The 18,967-nt window shown below is 40.8% G+C and overlaps 1 protein-coding gene across 3 annotated transcripts; it reads left to right on the forward strand.

Moving 5' to 3' along the window:
• The first annotated feature begins 245 nt into the window (after nt 1-245).
• On the forward strand, nt 246-12,895 carry Arrdc3 (arrestin domain containing 3). 3 transcript variants are annotated; one of them, XR_003710337.1, is made up of 8 exons: nt 246-795; nt 4,255-4,336; nt 5,945-6,092; nt 6,972-7,074; nt 7,428-7,684; nt 7,957-8,119; nt 8,350-8,542; nt 10,261-12,892. XR_003710337.1 is itself a non-coding variant. In XM_028760110.1 (8 exons), exons 1-8 carry the CDS (start codon nt 516-518, stop codon nt 10,315-10,317), a joined length of 1,245 nt encoding a protein of 414 aa, XP_028615943.1. In that variant the 5' UTR covers nt 284-515; the 3' UTR covers nt 10,318-12,895. The 3 variants fall into 3 exon arrangements, 2 of the variants coding, with proteins under 2 accessions (XP_028615943.1, XP_028615944.1); XM_028760110.1 differs by having other exon boundaries at nt 284-795; nt 8,388-8,542; nt 10,261-12,895; XM_028760111.1 differs by lacking the exon at nt 5,945-6,092 and having other exon boundaries at nt 765-795; nt 8,388-8,542.
• Nucleotides 12,896-18,967: the final 6,072 nt, after the last annotated feature.

Genomic DNA, 18,967 nt, shown 5'->3' on the forward strand with positions numbered 1-18,967 from the left:
CTCTACCCAGCTCGGGGAGCGCGTGCGGGCCGGCACTGCGGCCGCGGCGGGGGTGGGGGGGGGTGCCCGCCTGCCAATCGCGGCGGCCCATGCACCGAAGTCGGCGGCGCCGGCTCCACACCTACTGTACCGGGAGCGCGCGGCGAGAGGGGGAGCGCGCCGCGCAGGAGGGAGCGCGCAAGGAGGCTGGCCGCAGTGGCGGCCTGCGCCTGCGCACTGGGGTTGTTTTTCACAAAGCTGCTCTTAAAGTGAGCTGGCAGCCTCCAGCCGCCCGTCTTTGTAAGGAGACCACTGAGACGAGCAGGAGCGTGGAGCAGCGGCTTCTCTGCTGCCCTGACTTTTTAAGAAATCTCAATGAACTATTTGTAGACAATCACTGATCCTGCCTGCAAGATTTTTTTTTCTTTTTGCAAGGCATAGACACCGATCAGTGTTAAGTGAAGATCACATCTTATATGCGATCTTGACTTTTTTTTTTGGTCTTACATTATATTTTTATAGATTTTGTTATAATCATGGTGCTGGGAAAGGTAAAGAGTTTGACAATAAGCTTTGACTGTCTTAATGACAGTAATGTCCCCGTGTATTCTAGCGGGGACACTGTCTCAGGAAGGGTAAATTTAGAAGTTACTGGGGAAATCAGAGTAAAATCTCTTAAAATTCATGCAAGAGGACATGCGAAAGTACGCTGGACTGAATCAAGAAACGCCGGCTCCAATACTGCCTATACACAGAATTACACTGAAGAAGTAGAATATTTCAACCATAAAGACATCTTAATTGGGCACGAAAGAGGTAAGTTTTTATATTAGTCACTACATTCTACTTCTTTGCATGAGAACTTTAATCTCATTTAGCAGTTCTAATCGGCAGTTTGATAAAGGTTAGCAAACTTAGAAGATGTAGTTTCTCCTTGACGTTCAAGCATGTTCCGCCGTAATCCATGCAGGCGTCTGCGAAGTGAGTGCTAACTGCACTTAACTACATCTGTAACCGGCTTCATATCTGCCATACGCACCTTACAACGTGTTCAAATGTGACTCAGTCGTTTTACTAATATTTTCAATTCATTTGCAAAAGCTGCAGTCCAATAATGGATTTCTCCTTTTATTTTACAATCTTGGATCCAGAAATGAGCTCCAGTAAGGAACTGTAGTGACATTTTAAAGAAGGTTGCTAGATATTTCTGATTTTGATATTAACGTACAAACGACTTTAAAGACTTGATTATTGTTCTTTGATAAAGGGCTTCCATGGCTTATTTTGACATATGGCATCAACACCCCCACGTGTTTCCCCCTATTTCTCCCAATTCCTTTTAAAATGGACATTAAGCATCATTTATTTTAAGGGATAATATCTATCGTTATGCAAACTAGTAAATCAGTTTTAGAAGCCATTCAGGGTCAGTAATTTTCTTCTCGGAACATCATGTCTAACTTTGGAACGTGGATTCAATGAAATCCATGGCAGACAGATGGAATTGAAAAGTATATGGCACATCGGATTTGGTTTTTGGGTACAAAATGAAGATTAAGGCATTGTCAAAGGGAGAAGGGGTCCTGAGATTTGCGATCTGTTGTTTAAGTGGCTACAACGTGGAAATATAGGCGACTCCAAGCTTGTTTTTCTAAGTTTCCACCCTTTGTTAGAAGCGGTTCAATCCTGTTTCGGACCAGTTCTGGGGGATGGTGAGGAGGGGCGCTTGCTCTGCTCTCAGCAGATTGGTTACACGCGTCAGGTGGTGGCGATGACTTAATTCCTAGTCCAAGAAGACTATAATGTTAAAACTGGTTATGTAATTTGTGTTTCTCCTTTCTAAGGCACTATTTTAGTGCAAATACTGGCGATTTTTCAGACAGAAGCATACTTTCATTTTTTTTTTTAATATCTGAAACGTACATCCTAGGGAGACGTTAATTGAACTTAAGGCAAGTGAGAAATGGAGGATGCTTTAAGTTACACAGAATTAACGTATCGTCTTTTAAATATGAAGGTGAAGCCAATTCTTAGGGTTTACGCAGCTACACCGAGGTATTATTCTACATGCTGAAATGGTTCTCTAGTTCACCTTCTGCAACGTCCACACGGGTGGGCCATAAAATGCCTGGTGACAGCGCTGTTGTTTAATTTTAAAAGAAAAAGGCAAGGCACATGAATTTTTTTGCGTTTGAACCTGCTTGCAGCCTTTAGTAAGATGAGAAGAGACAAAGGCTTTTTTTTTCCTCGAAGAGTTAAGACTTGTCGTAGGGGAAAGATAGAGTTCTGTGGACGAACACTTGATCCGTTGCACCACGATCTCACGGTTAAGATAACTACCTGCACCCTGCGAGGTGCCCCGGCTAGCCTGGCTATGCGTGGACGGGTTCCTAGGGCTGGAAGAGTTTCAATGACTTCAAACTGGCAGCTCGCTCTCAAACTAGCCTGGTAGCTGAGCGCCCGCCCCGGGCGCCCGGCGATAGGCGGAGCCGCGTTTGTTAGCCTGTTGCTAAGGCGATGCCCGGCGTTGATTGGCTCGCGTACGGGGGGCGGGGGTAGTCGAGCCGGCTCGCGCCGGCTAGGGCGAGGCTTGGAACCGGCGTGCGCCGGTAAAGGTCCCTCCCGGCCGGGCGCCTCCGCCCCTGGGCGCGCCCCTCTCTGGGCGCCCCGGGCCCTCCCAGCCCCTCGCCCACTGCAGGTGCCACTGCCCCGTCGCAGGCTCGGTTAAAAATCCCACTGGAGACTGACGGAGGTGCGGGCGCCACGGTCGCCCCGGCGCTGGTACCTGTCTGACCCGAGAAGAGGTGACAGAGACCGAGCTGGGAAAGAGAACGCCGCCGCCAGCTCGGCCTCACTCATTGTTCCCCAGGGCCTTCGCCTCCCCACCGCCGCCCCACTTCCCCCTTTCCGTAACAGCGAAGGTGTCAGGGTGGCCTGAGCCAGATTGAACCGGTCACCGGCTGGGGCGTGGAAAGCGGAAGCGCGGCGCGCCGTGGCCCCGCCCCTGGCCCAGCAGGCTAGGCTGCGCGGGCGCGAGCGCTGCGCGACGTATGCCGTATGTATAGCGGGGCGCGCGGATCGCGGCCGCGCGCGGGCGGGCCGGCTGGGATCTGCTCAGCGCCGGTTTAGGCCGGTCCTCTCCTGCTCCAGTCTAGTTCTTGATTGACAGCCAGGCACTTGTTTACCACGGCGCGGCGGCCGCAGCTCGCCTCAATGAGACTGCTGAGCTGGCACAAAAGGGAGCCGGGAGGAAGAAAGGGAGAGGGAGGCGAAGTTTGGGCGCCTTGGAGGGAGCGAGTGGACGGCCCCGGCTCCCTTGGCCGGTCCTCCGGGCTGACACTGAAGGGGGCTCCCCAGGAGGCGCGGGAAGCAGGCGCAGATAGGGCGGGTCACCCTGATTTGGGAAGGAAAGTCGTATTTTTATGTATTTTTCAGTACTTCGGTGAAGTGTAGTGATACAGCGCCAGCCTCCTCCCACCCACCCCCCATTCTAATTAAAAAGGATTGCACACCAAGTAAAGCTAGTAAGAAAAGGACCTTTTTCACATTTTTAATTTATTTTCACAATACATACATAAAAAAAAAATGAATCCGGGCAAAAGAAATGGACTAAGTGAGTGAAGGCTTACACACCTTTTACCCCCCACCCCCGGCCCAATCCCCTGCAAATGAAACTACCCATTAGACTTAAGGATGTTGGACAAAATGTTTCTTTGTGAAAAAGCATCTTTTAAATTCTGTCCTTTGTAATTAAACATACAAAAGCAGATTTTGGTTGCCGCTAGAACCGGTTTAGTGTTGAATATTGTCTAAGTAAACAATTATATTTAGCTTTGAAATAGTCCCTAACCCCTCTCTTTTTGACAGGGTCCCCTCTGGGTGGCCCTGAGTCACAGAGGTCCTCCTAACTGCTTCCTGGGTGCAACAGGAATTGTCTTCTCTAGAAAATCCGTAGTCACCAAAACCTGGCAATTTGAAAAATATTCTGCAATTTTTATTTTACGAACACTTAAATAAACAACTGGTAGCCAAGAAAACGGTATAGTCAGATACCCGAACCTATTTAATTGTTTTTTTTTTCATTAAAATAAAATAGCCTATAAAATGTAATTATTCATCCCATTTGAGAAATGAGGAAAACGAAGAATAAGGGTTTTTATTTTAGCCAGAGCAAATAATGAAGTTGGGATTAGAACTCAGATAAAGATGAAAGCTTGTGGCTTTGATCACCTGAGAATAACAAGGTTTTTGTTGTCTTGTTTTTTTTCTTTTTAGATGATGATACTTCTGAAGAAGGCTTCAACACTATCCATTCAGGAAGGCATGAATATGCATTTAGCTTCGAGCTTCCACAGACGTGAGTATCTAAGTAATAAGCATTTTCTATGAATACTCTTAGTCAAGCACAGGCTTATAAAATTAAATACTCCATATTTAAATACGGAGTTTTTAATTTTTTAGTTTAAAAAAAAACCCTTTTCATTACAGAAACTTGATAGAGGAAAACAATGTATTAAATAAAAGGAGCTATTTTTAATCTAATGTGGCAAAATTACAGAAAGCACTGAGTTGTTAGAATTTACAGTAGTGTTTGAAGCTTGTAAAACATTCATCTTTAATTTAGGACTGGTGATTCAGTAGGGGCTGATCAAATAGTAAACCTTCAGGGAGGTGCTTAGTCGCTTTATTAGAAGACAACTGAGGCTCACTGGATTATAATCCGCTTTCTCTCTTTTCTCTATTGTGAACGGTTAACAATACATTAAGAATGTAAAGATAAGACTCAAGGAGAGTCCTGTCCTGTAGATACAAATTCAGTAGCTTCTGTATACAGAGCTACCAAGGACATTACAGAATATATCATAACCTGGACTTAAAGGGAAACGTCTGTCAGACCCACCAGAGTGGAAAAGTTAAAATATAGTACATTCTTAGCATTTTAACAGACTATTGGGATAGAATATATAAACACTTTTACATAATGCCTTTTAACAGATACTAAAGCCTATGAACTGACCCCTGCGTTGATGTATCTAGAATGAATTTAGCTCATGAAGAGCTTATCATGCCTTGACTATATCTAATTCAGTGTTTACTCATTCTACATTAGAATTTTATGTAGAGTTCATAACCATTGTAAAATAGTGGCACTTCTACCAAGATATTCTCGCCCTGTGCCTTGTAAGTGACAGCAATGGACAGTTCTCTCATGGGACAGGCTGCTGCTTGAAACCAAAACACCAAACTCTACAATCTGGCCAGGTTGAGAAATAGTTCTGCCTCTTTTGACATAGGCTTAATGGGAATATTTTTCCATTCAAGCCTTAGAAAGTAAAGCTAGCAAACAGCCAAGAGAGAGTTAGAATGAGTGGACAGGAGTGTAAAAAAAAAAAAAAAAACCCATTTCTGTAAATTTATGAGAAAGGAAATTGTGAGAGTATCCTAGACTTTTTTTTATGCCATACTTAATTAGTTGCTATAAAAAGAGGTTCTAATTCCTGGCTAACAAAAGTAGAGCAGTATACAGACTCTTTTCTGAATGTTTGATTAGGATCTAGGCTTTTAAAATAGAAATAATGAGACAAGTCTTTACTTTTGTATTAAAATTTTTATCTTTTCAAGAATAGTTTATTTAACTTTCATAATTTTGCCACCAACATTAAAAGTAGGCTCTGTAGTTTCAGGGAATTGTATTTCTCTGGCTTTAAAAACAGAATTTCTGTTACATTTACCTTTTATTATTATTTGAAAATAAACGATCTTTCCCCAGTGACTTATCCCTTTGGAAATTTTTAAGAAATTATACATGTGGTGGCTACTGGTCCACAAACAGCACATGGTGACATCTTTCTATATGTGGTACCTCATAGACAGTTCAACATGCTAAAACAGTTTATTCTGATCTAATACTGAATTTTTAGAAAGAGGTATAAGATTAATATATCCATCTTTATATTTTACACAGACCACTTGCTACCTCATTTGAAGGCCGACATGGCAGTGTGCGCTATTGGGTGAAAGCCGAGTTGCATAGGCCTTGGCTTCTACCAGTAAAATTAAAGAAGGAATTTACAGTCTTTGAGCACATAGATATCAACACTCCTTCATTACTGGTAAGAATTAACTGAATTCTGGATTGCTTTTTAACATAAGAAATACAGAAAGAATAGCTACCTAATCTATGCAATCTCCATAGCTCTAATAAAGCAATTTTACTAAATTCCATTAAAAATGCCTATTGTAAAATGCGGTAGAAATAGAGCATGCAGGCAGATGAGCAGTGTGCTCCTGTTTCTCCCGCTGTGCTGAGTAAATGTAAAAGGCCAGGATGTGATGGGAAGTGTCTTTTACACAGAACACAGCAATGGCAAGGCCTGGTTCCTAAATTAGTTGATGAACAGTATTATCGTTTAAGACGATAGCATCTACTCTTACTTGAAACTGTCACAATCGAAACTTTGTACTGCATTGCATTATTCCAATTAGGGATAGATGTCAAATGATGGGGAGTCATCATTTTCATGAAAAAAACAAAAACAAAAAACACCTTAATTTCATTTTAATTGCATTTTATAAGACTAATTCAAATTTGGCTTCAAAAACTGTTAGGCTTAAACAAATGATGGCATCTTTAAAATGGACAGTTTGCTTACTTTTTTTTTTACATTTTCAAAGTAAGATGTTACCATTTGGAATTACAACCAAGTTTCAGACAGTTTATGTAGAATTTGGAAAGGGTTTTTTTGTTTATTTTAATTAGTTTTTATTTGTATATACATGATGGGCTAAAACTTTACTTTGGAATAGGATGTAAAGCCTTTAACCCATTTTTTTTTCTTTATTGAATGGAAGTTTGCATAAAGATAGAAGTTTGGTTTCATTTAAAACCATTGATTAGGGGATCAAAATCAATTCTCTTTGTTGATTTTTAAAATATTGTGACTTTTTATGAGTTTGTACATTGATTTTTTTTCTCAATTTATTTTTTACAGTCACCCCAAGCAGGCACAAAAGAAAAGACGCTCTGTTGCTGGTTCTGCACCTCAGGCCCAATATCCTTAAGTGCCAAGATTGAGAGGAAGGGCTACACCCCAGGTATGTATGAGGTTGAAGCCCACACAAAGTAGTTACTACATATTTGTGTATACACTTAGAATATGACAAATCCCAAACGTAAGCAGCCAGCCTTGCTTAGGCCAGCTGTGTCCACCGTGCCGTCCGTTTTCTTTTACAGCTGTGGCCTCCTTGTCTCCTGTGTTCCCAGGAGTAGCTTTAGCTGGAGTTATAAACTGGTCGTGCTTTAACTGGAAGTTTCTTTGTTTACTTCCACCACGGTAGTTTCTCTGCACAGAGTTAACTGCGCTTCCTAAGTGAGCTTCAGAAGTCTACGCTTTATAGTGGCTGTTGGCTTGTTTTCTAATAGTAAATTTAATGGCTTCCCTCTGCAGGTGAATCAATACAGATATTTGCTGAGATTGAGAACTGCTCTTCCCGAATGGTAGTGCCAAAGGCAGCCATTTACCAAACACAGGCCTTCTACGCCAAAGGGAAAATGAAGGAAGTAAAACAGCTTGTAGCGAACTTACGTGGGGAGTCCTTGTCATCCGGGAAGACAGAGACGTGGAATGGCAAGCTGCTCAAAATCCCACCCGTTTCACCCTCCATCCTTGACTGTAGCATAATCCGCGTGGAGTATTCACTAATGGTAGGTGTTACTGTACAAGGGTTTTATGACTTGTCTTAAAGTTGTGGGATTATAGTGCTGGCTTATCCAAATACGGTTTTTATAGCCCACGTATAGTGGAGTGTAAACTTTACATTGTGATTGTTAATTCTACCCCACATAAGCCTATAACATTGAACATAAAAGAGAAATTGTCTGGAAACTAAAAGGAGATCTCAACTACTATCAGAATTAGGTTGTGTATTAAAGAAGGTTAGAACCTGGAATGCTGACCGCAGCCTCTGTCCCTGTAGGTATACGTGGATATTCCTGGGGCCATGGATTTGCTCCTCAGTTTGCCACTAGTCATCGGGACCATCCCTCTGCATCCGTTTGGTAGCAGAACCTCAAGTGTGAGCAGTCAGTGTAGCATGAATATGAACTGGCTTGGTCTGTCCCTTCCTGAAAGACCTGAAGGTAATTAGATAATACATTTCTAAACATACTCTATTATTATTAAGACTTTCTCTTTTGTTTTTGGTATATTACATCCCTAGTTAAATTGAACCTTTCCTTAGATAACACATGTGACCTTAATGTTAAGTTTGGTTGTATGTCTCCCTTGTTTTAATCACCAAACAAATAATTATGCTTTCACATGACACTTTTTTAATATCTACTATTCTGTGTATTTTGACATGCATAAGAACATGTTGTTCGAATTGCGTGTATCTTTCTCCTTCAGCACCACCCAGCTATGCAGAGGTCGTGACAGAGGAACAGAGACGGAATAATCTTGCACCAGTGAGTGCTTGTGATGATTTTGAGAGAGCTCTTCAAGGACCACTGTTTGCTTATATCCAGGAGTTTCGGTTCCTGCCTCCACCTCTCTATTCAGAGGTAAGCACCAAGACATCCAAACACACTGAGGCTCCTTGGAAGCGGCAGTGCAGGGTTTTAACACGAGAGTTGCTTCTTGGTTACCCTGGGAGTAAAAAATTTGGAACAACAGATTAAAAATTATGATTGTCATTTTCTAACTTCAATACAAAAGAGTTCATCCAGGAAATAATAGGATGTTTAAACTCTAGTTGATTCTTTAGGATTTTAAGGAATAACTTTATAATTTTGTAAACATTAAATAGCTAGAATTTATGTTATTCATGATCCTCTAATCTAGTTCTTGCATATTTTAATATTCTTAGTCATAAGAAAAAAATAACATATTTCCAAATGACTTTTTACAAAACACTGCCAAATATATGATTTATGCTCTCCATGTTGATGACACTGGGCACACATGAGTAAAGATGAGCACTTCGGATAAGCTCACAAATTAATGAGAAAAAAAAATAAAATTCAAAGCGAAATGCTGCTTTACCAGTGTTAAGAATCACCTCCCAGGTAATGAGCAGTTTATTGGAACTTAGGAATCAGTGTGGTTTCTCTGAGAAGGTGATTCTTAAGCTGAATTTTAAAATACAAATAGCCCTCCAGGGGTGGGGCAGTCTAGGCAGGAAGGGCAAGTCAGCGGAAGGACAGAAGGGATTGGGTTCAATAGTTCCAGGACTTTCTTACATGACTGGAGCGAACAGTATACATTTTTATAAGACCCTTCAAATTGACCTTGATAACCAAAATAACTACAAATCAAGAGACTTGTTCTCTGGGTTATGTAATTTATTCCACTATTTTATAGTATACGCATAAGACACAAAGGCTCTTGTTTGTACTTTGAAACCGATTGCTGTGTCACCACCACTGGAGACCTGGCTCCCTAACACCACTAATTGACTGTAGGGTACTCAGAATCTGCTCATGCTCATTTTTTATTAGATATTTTTCTTATCTTACTGTGGTCTATAAAATATGTGTTAGAATCTGAAAATGTTCTACCATTTCTCACAAATTCTGTTACAGTATTTTTATTCTTACATTTCTTATTTTGCTTCTGGCTTACTTTGTGTAGTCATAGCTTTAATGAATATAAAAAAAGTAGTATTAATTTCATCTACTTTTTCATAAATTCTGCCCATTTCAAGATGAATATAAGTCAATTTAAAACTTGTACAACTCTAAAATAGCTCTGGAATGTGATTTAACTACAAGGCAATGACTGGCAGTTTTCTTTAGAAATGTGTATTTGATGGAAAACTTCTGAGGCACTTTGGGTGTCTCACATTTAAGTTCAAGTGGATCAGTCTTGTCTAGACGACCCTTGAGTCTCACAGGAACCACAGAGCCTCAGGAAGAGGTACCCTAGCACTTAGAACAAGAACAAGAGAGACTTTACAAGGGAGATGAGCGGTTTGATGTTGTACTCCAGTGTATAACCAAGTGTACACACCACTGATGTTGAGTGAAACTGCCCTGCTACAAGACAGCCCATCAGGAACTTGTGTGCCATTCATCCAGAACTACAAGTAATGCTAGTAACCTAGCACCTTTGCGTTCCCACGTAGCACTTCCGAGGGAAGGGAACACCAGGGTATAATTATCTAAGAAGTTATGTATGTCCTCTGATTATTTTGCTTACATTTGCTGACTAGTACTCAAAAGCAGTTAAGTGTTGTGTTCTTCCTACACCTTACCAAGTGACTTTATCGTATTCCTACTAGATTGATCCAAATCCTGACCAGTCATCTGAGGACAGACCATCATGCCCCTCTCGCTGAAGGAACACTTGACTGAATCAAGTTGATGTGGGTTCTGAACTGTATCTCTTCCGGCTGAGGACAGAGAAGTATCTTGGAGACACGTTTTCAGAGGAAGTGGAATTGCTTTTGCCCAGACAAATGGCAAACACGTGAAACAACCAGTGATCATGCTTTAGAATCCTACAGCATCATTTGGGGCTGCTCCAACATGCTTGAAGATCTGAGCTTTCCTTCTTTAAAACTGACACATGCTAAGGGCACTCTTCTTAGCTTGTGGTCATCCGTGTCAAGACACCTTTGCAGAGAAGGATGTTGTCCTTCCTATTTGAAAATTTGCACATGCTCAATGCTTACATTGTGCAGTTCAATGTCACTACAGCTTTTTCTCCATTTATGCCAGACTCTTGATACTCTTAAAACTTGTTTGTGGTCAGCACAACATGGAACAAAAGAAAGCTTTGAAAAACTATGACATTACAAAACAAAACGCACTGACAGGTTTTTTTTTTTCCTTAGTTTGTTTTTTGTTGTTGTTGTTTTAAGTTAATGTAGCCTGGACTATACCTGCGTATGCACATGCTCAGAATTGTCCTACTAGGCTGACCATGGATCACCTCTTCAGCTCGGATCCTATTGTGGATTTATTTACAAACATCAAATGCCTTCAAGCCAATCCTTTCGCTGTATGTTTTGCAGCCTACTGTAGTAGATAAGCAACAGATACAAGGAGAAGAGAGACTGGAGGAGGCCAATGAAAGACTTCGTAGGACTGTGGTTTGGTTTCTGTGAGAGTGTTGCCTTTCTACTATTGACAGCAGAGCAGCATTGTTACTGACTGCCTAACATCACTCAATCTCAGGTGAATGCATCACTTGCCAAACTGTCGGAATGCCGTCTGTGTGTGTTGCACTGTTACGTTGTTGTTGTTCTTGTTAATTGGTTGGCTTTTCTGCAGAGGGAAATTCGGAAATGGGACATACACAAAACTGATAACCCACCCACATTCCCCTTTTTATCATTACATATAAGAAGAGACAAAGCTCAGAGAGGAGAAAGACAGTAGGGCAGGCACCAGCGTAGGCAAGGGTTGCTGCTCTGAAAAACTATTTTTATTACTTTAAAAATGAATGGAAGCTGTCCAGTCACTAGGGAAGGGAGGGGAAAGTGCATTTATTTTTATACAGAGTTACTTAATTACCTCCAAAACACATATGTTGGAAATCATTTTTGCTGATGCAAAGTACTTTAGTAAGCCGGAATATGTTTATCAAGGTCATGATGGGAGAAGCTTCATTTATACATTTGCTCAAATTTGAGAGAATAAAATCCCAAATTTGTTTCCAAAGTGCATAACTTTGGAAGTAGAAATGCTAGAATGTTTGCTGGGATAAGTGGCTTTAGTTTGTTCATGTGTATAATATTGTTTTTCAACAATTTTTTTTCTGTCATCTAAGAGGAATTGATAGGTCACTAGTTTTGAGTATATATAGGTGGGGCAGCACATGAGTAAATTATTTTTAAAGATAATGTATGGTTGGATCGTAACGATTTACTAACATTCATGAAGCAACTAAAACCCCATCTTCTCAAAATACAAAATAGAGTGATTTTGTAAAAGTTGGCTTGTGTTTTAGTGACACCAGCATCTCTGATGTTGCAACATATGTGTGAGATGGATGTTACATCTGTCCACTTTGCCATCTGACCCACAGTTAGAGTGACTGAGAATAATAGTAACTCTGGCCTGGTGCTTGACCTGGTTAAATACTGTCTTAAAGCTTCATACAAAATAGGCTTTTCCATAAGTGGCCTTTAAGAAAACATGGAAGAGAATTCATGTTTGAAATAATGCTGACAGGGTGAAGAAAGCCCATTGTAAAAATGAGTCGCGTTTTAAGTGATTCAGTTAAGGGTTTGTGCTCCCGTAGCAAACTATACTAGATAATAAGGAAATGGGGGTGAATTATTTTTTTAATTGTTAAATCATTTTGTGAATGTCCCCCCTCAGATGAAGCTGATGGGCTATTTGGCATAAAGGGCATTTGGTGGTTTTGTTTTTGTTGGGAGGGACTGTCTGAAAGCACCTGACTCTGTGTTATGTCTAACTAGGGAACAATTGTTGGTGTGCATGGCCACGGGGCACTCACTACCATGTTCTACAAAATACTTTATTAAGCAAGAATGACCAATATTCTAATAATTGGCACTGGTGACAAATTTCTTTTAAGATTTGGCAAAATAAAGTTTTATTTTTCCCATTAAGTATTTCTTTACTCTTTAGAGGCATTACACTAGTCTAAATATTGGTCAATTCCTGACATAACATCTGAGGGTCACAGTTGCGCTCTAGTATTCAAGATAGCTTCCTAATTTTTCATTTAGGAAAAGTAAAATCCAAAATGTTCGCGAAACAAAGTGCAATATTAAATGTTTGCTTTATAGATTATATTCTATGGCTGTTGTAATCTTTTATTTGGTGCTGAATATGTTCTTGTAGGCTCTGTTTTAAGAAAACCATGTGGGAAATGATTTAACTTTTCCTATTGCTCTTCCTTGTGGAAAATAAAAGTGTTTTTTTTTTCTTTTTTTTGTATAATTGTTTGACGGTTTATTTGAAGTTTGGTCACACGCACACCCCCTCTGATATACTCGGTCCTGACATTATAGGAAGACCTACTTTATAAGTTAGGTTGAAAACCATTGAGCTGTTTTTCCAAATTTCAAAAACAGCAGTAAATAAAAGTAGGTCTGACTATTAGAGTGATTAGCAATCTTCAAAATCCTTTTGGAATCAAATTTAATTTTTCTTGTTCATTGTTTACACATATAAACAATGTGCCTTAGAATGGGATTCCCATGTTACCAAGAGACATTTATACATTTTGAATGCAATTATAATGTGTTACATAAATGGCTGAACTGTAAATTTGTCACACAACCCAGTGGAAGACACAAGTCTTTCAGTAGTTAACAAATGAGAGGGGTCAGTGAAGAGGGAATAAACTCAGATCAGTGAGTGGACCAAGCCTGGAACAAAAGGCTCAAGTTGATTGCTCTTCTGGAAAGGTCACGTAAGATGCTCACTGTTGAAGGTGTGAATTTGGTCTTCTAAGGAAGTAAAAACACTATACTCTCTACCACCAATGACTCCCAGTTCTGGGCACTCCTGGGAAACTGGCATTGGAGTGCCTTGAGACTAAACTACCTATCTTACTTAGGTTAAATGCATTGTGAGTCCACTCAACTGTCAAGCTGTTCCATGAATTTACTGAATGGCTGATCTTGCTGTATTTGATTAGGACTTTTGATTCTACAGAAAAGAAACTCAGATGAGCTTCAGTGAAACAAAGTATTAACTAATAATTCCAGGAATGATCTATATTAAACACATCTGGATCTAGGAGTGCCCTGGGGACATTCTCTTCCCTTTAATTTCTTGAAATGAGTGTTTTTGTAACTCAAACTTTTCACATTTTTTTTCATCCTAGCTTCTAAGCTAAACAGACCAGAAAACTTTTATGTTCTCCAAAGACAAATAGAAGACTTGCTCAAACTGGCTTCAAACTCAGGATCTGCCTTCCTTATAAGTGCATGCCACCATGGCCAGTTAAGAGATTCTGATTAGCTGGTACTTGGAACTTATTTCTTATGACTTAGGTGGGTTTTCCAAAGAAAACCTTACAATTGAATATTGTCCTGCTCCATCAATAGGGCTTAAGCCAGCAACCACAGTATATGTCTTTGGAAGTTTTGAATTTTGAGTCAAAATCTACCTACTCAAAAATTCCCAGATGCAGTTTGAATGAGAATGACCTCATAGGCTCATGTATTTAAACATCTAGACTCTAGTTGCTTTAGGGAAGGATTAGGAGGTGTGTCCTTGGAGGAGGTGTGTCACTGGGATTGGGCTTTCAGGTTTCAAAAGCCAGAGCTAGGCCAAGACTTGTGTGCATCCCCCACCGTGTGTGTGTTTGTATGTGTGTGTGTGTGTGTGTGTGTGTGTGTGTGTGTGTGGTGTGCGCGCGTGCTCGCACACGCTGCTTCCAATCATGATGGTCAGTCACGGACTAACTGAAATTGTATAAGCAAACCCCAGTTCTTTTCTTTATCAGTTGCCTTGGTCATGGTGCCTTTTCACAGCAATGGAGCAATAACTAAGGTAATATTTTTGAGGTAGAATTATGTAATCTCTGAAATAATAGGCAGTAATATCTTTGGAGTTCAGTGTCGTCAACAGTATGCATTTCCAAAAGCACTTGACTGTGGTGAAATAGTTATCTTTTCATTCTTTGCTTTCTTTGAAAGAGGAGATATGTTCCAACTCATAAAACATTTTATTAGTAGCAAAAAATATTTGGATTGAGGAGATGGATCAGAGGGCAAAGTGTTTGCATGAAAGTGTAAGCATGAAGACTTGCTTTCAGCACCCCAAAATAAAAAAGTAAAAAAGAATCCAGGTGTGGTAGTAAGAGTCTTCTTTAATCCCAGTCCTCATCAAAAGCTGGAAAGTCTCTATCACATTCGGTATATCCCATGTAGAGCGGTCCAGGCCAGCCAACCCGGTCTCAACATAAGTAAAGATGGTGAGCACTGCTGCCCACCTACAATCCCATCGCTGAGAGGCAAAGTCACAAGGACCCCAGACCACTGCCAGTCAGCTAGTCTAGCCCAATCAGCAAGCTTCAGAGTCTATGAGAGAGACTGTGTGCAAAAATAAGGTGGAGAGTCTATCCCACCACCACATGTCCCTGGTGTGGCCTGCAACATGCCGGTACAAGCATGAACTCACATGTGCATACGCTACACACAGAGCTTTTTCTCTAATTATGAACACAGTGTTCATGGAGACCAAAAAAGTGCACCAGATCCCCAGAAGCTGTAGTTGTGAGCCCCAGTGTGGGTGCTGGAAACCAAACTCATCTGTAAGAGCAGCAAGTGCTCTTGACCAATGAGCCATCTCTCTGGCACTCCCACACGTACAGTTTTAAAAAGCAAGGCTATTTTGATTTTCAAAGAATGTTATATGCAATATTCTTTTCAAAAGAGAAGAGAAACAAGGATCTGCTGGGTATGAGTGAATACACAAAATGTGGTGTAGATCTGAGTGTCCTAGAGCTGCTGTGTGGGTGTGCTGGAGCAGCAGTGGGAGAAGTAGGACTTTAGGGAAGCAGGCTGACCAGCAGTGTGCTTGGGTATCTTGTCCGGGGCTCCTCCATGTGGTTTCCTTTCTGTGTGTCCTGTCCTCCATGAGAAGATGAAACTCTTCACCATGTCTTCAACCCTCTGAGATTGTGAACCAAAACCTTTTAGGTTGCTTACATAAGATATGTTGGTCACAGCATAATAAAGTAAGTAACCCCAATAGGTTCTAGTTTCGTGTGTCAAAAGTATGTGTGTGCATTGTTGTTGGTCTAATACAACTCTAAAAATAAAAATGTGGGGAACTGGGATGTAGCCCAGTGGTTAGGGTACTTGATAAGTACACATGAAGCCCTAAGTTTCCAAGCACCACATAGCAACAGATACAGTGGTACACACAATGGAACCTCAGGGCATGGAAATAGACCCAGCATAACCTTTTGAGAATTCAGTTCAACTCAGCATCACCCCCTTCTCTTCTTGGTAACATGATAGTGTGCAGTTACAGAAGAACGATCAGACTATAATGTGTATACTAAGTTATACCTCACAGAACAATCTCAGTCCTCAACTGAAATCAGAAGTTTACAGGAACACCAGCCTTCTTACACTGTCCTTGTACAGGTACTGTGGTAGAGTTCTTTGTAGCCTCACTTCCTGTTTTTGAGTGTCTTTTTAAAAAGGACGCTGGTGACCCTTGCAGCAGTACCCATTCATAGTGCTTACTCAGCTAAAACTCCTGATATATCATCCCTAATCTTTAAGGTCCGTATTGTTGTAAAATATATAAATATTTAAATACTGCAGCTTAAAGTTTGCACAAATTAATTTTACTCTAGGAAATAATTAGGTCAAGCTTCCATAGGGAGCTATCTTATTTCAACTAGTAGAATTTGGCCATGTCCTTTAAAGCTAGCCATAATCTTATCTAGTGATGGCAGTGTTTGAGGAAGTAGATGTTGCCAGTAATTAGTGAACTTCATCATAGTCTTCCTCTGTACGGTCACAAGGAACACAGAAGTGACTTCCTAGGTGCCATTCTTATCACTAAAAGTGAAAGTTTCCACAACTTTCAAATTTTCTTCCATCTAAATAGACCCTTTGGCAACAGGAATGACAGTAAGGAGAGACCCTTCTGCCACGTGCCACAAATGGGATTTGCAGCTACTTTGATCATTTATACATAACAAACCATGCTTAAGATAACAGAATATTGCCCTCACTTGGTCCTTTTGGCTTGGGCAGACACCTAGCTGGTCTGCTCCTGTGAAGACACCTTATCCTACATCCTAGAGGAGCCACTGCACTCAGAGCAGCGGGTAAGAACCCTCTACCACTACCCTATGCCCCAGAGCTATAGCTGGGAGCCAGGGGCACTCAGGACCCATCAGCCACCCAAACCCCACCCCTATGGAATACCACTCCCCTTCTGCCCCTTGCTTGGTCCTTTTTGCTGGGGCAGACACCTAGCTGGTCTGCTCCCATGGAGACACCATATCCTGAGACATCCTAGAGGGGCCACTGCACTCAGAGCAGCGGACACCTAGTTGGTCTGCACCTGTGAAGACACCATATCCTGAGCTATTCTAGAGGAGACACTACACTCAGAGCAGAGGAATTTCAGGATCCCAGAGGCAGCCTGAATCCCAGGAGTTCTTCCACCCAGGAGCTCAGGATCACAGAGACATCTGAACTCTGAGGAGTTCCCATACAAGCAAGATAACTGGAAAGACAGGCTCCAGTCAGAAATGGTGAGTGCAGGTAGCACTAAAGTTAACCAGATGTCGAAAAGCAAGCACAAGAACATAGGCAACAGAAACCAAAGTTATTTGGCATCATCAGAACCCATTTCTCCCACCATAACAAGCCCTGAACACCCCCATCACACCAGAAAAGCAGGATTCAGAATTAAAATCACTTCTCATGATGATGATAGAAGACTTTAAGAAGGACATAAATAAATCCCTTAAAGAAGTACAGGAGAACACAGGTAAACAGGTAGAAGCCCTAAAAGAGGAAACACACACACACAAAAAAAAATCCCTTAAAGAATTACAAGAAAACTCAAAAACAAACAAACAAACAAAAAACAGGTGAAGGAATTAAACAAATCCATCCAGGATCTAAAAATGGAACTGGAAACAATAAAGAAATCTCAATTAAGTTTTTTTTTTTTTGGTTTTTCGAGACAGGGTTTCTCTGTGTAGTCCTGGCTGTCCTGGAACTCATTCTGTAGACCAGGCTGTCCTCGAACTCAGAAATCCGCCTGCCTCTGCCTCCCAAGTGCTGGGATTAAAAGTGTGTGCCACCACTGCCCAAGAAATCTCAAAGGGAGACTACGCTGGAGATAGAAAACCTAAGAAAGAGATCAGGAGTCATAGACGCAAGCATCACCAACAGAATACAAGAGATAGAAGATACAAGATACAAAAGATAGAAGAGAGAATCTCATGTGCAGAAGATACCATAGAAAATATTGACACAAATATCAAAGAAAATACAAAGTGCAAAAAGCTCCTAACTCAAAACACCCAGGAAATCCAGGACACAATGAGAAGACCAAACCTAAGGATAATAGGAATAGATGAGAGTGAAGATTCCCAACTTAAAGGGCCAGTAAAAATCTTCAACAAAATTATAGAGGAAAATTTCCCTAACCTAAAGAAAGAGATGTCCATGAACATACTAGAAGCCTACAGAACTCCAAATAAACTAAACTAGATCAGAAAAGAAGTACCTTCTGTCACATAATAATCAAAACATCAAATGCACAAAACAAAGGAAAATACTAAAAGCAGTAAGGGATAAAGGTCAAGTAACATATAAAGGCAGACCTATAAGAATTACACCAGACTTCTCACCAGAGACTATAAAAGCCAGAAGATCCTGGACTGATATCATACAGACCCTAAGAGAACACAAATGCCAGCCCAGACTACCGTACCCAGCAAAACTCTCAATCACTATAGATGGAGAAACCAAGATATTCCGTGACAAAACAAATTTACACAATATCTTCCCACAAATCCAGCATTTCAAAGGATAATTGATGGAAAACTCCAACACAAGGAGGGAAACTACACCCTAGAAAAAGCAAGGAAGTAATCTTCCAACAACCCCAAAAGAAGATAGCAACAAAAACATAATTCTACCTCTACTAACAAAAATAACAGGAAGCCACAATCATTTTTCCTTAATATCTCTTAACATCAACGGACTCAATTCCCCAATAAAAAGACATAGACTATCAGACTGTATACACAAACAGGAACCATAATTTTGCTGCATACAGGAAACGCACCTCGGTGACAAAGGCAGACACTACCTCAGAGTAAAAGGATGGAAAACAATTTTCCAAGCAAATGGTTGCAAAAAACAAGCTGAAGTAGCCATTCTCACATCGAATAAAATCGCCTTTCAACCTAAAATGATCAATAAATGAATAAATAAATAAATAAATAAATAAATAAATAAATAAGGAAGGAAGGACACTTCATACTCATCAAAGGAAAAATCTGCCAAGCTGAAC

Source organism: Grammomys surdaster, unplaced genomic scaffold (genome assembly GCF_004785775.1).
Source record: "Grammomys surdaster isolate TR1022 unplaced genomic scaffold, NIH_TR_1.0 126391, whole genome shotgun sequence".
Lineage (NCBI taxonomy): Eukaryota > Metazoa > Chordata > Mammalia > Rodentia > Muridae > Grammomys > Grammomys surdaster.

Bases quoted from the DNA above. Each gene is read 5' to 3' on its own strand.
- Arrdc3 (XM_028760110.1), top strand. From the start codon at position 516: ATGGTGCTGGGAAAGGTAAAGAGTTTGACAATAAGCTTTGACTGTCTT. The intron at 7,075-7,427 runs GTATGTATGAGG...TTCCCTCTGCAG, and splicing joins GAGGAAGGGCTACACCCCAG to GTGAATCAATACAGATATTT. The intron at 8,120-8,387 runs GTAATTAGATAA...TTTCTCCTTCAG, and splicing joins CCTTCCTGAAAGACCTGAAG to CACCACCCAGCTATGCAGAG.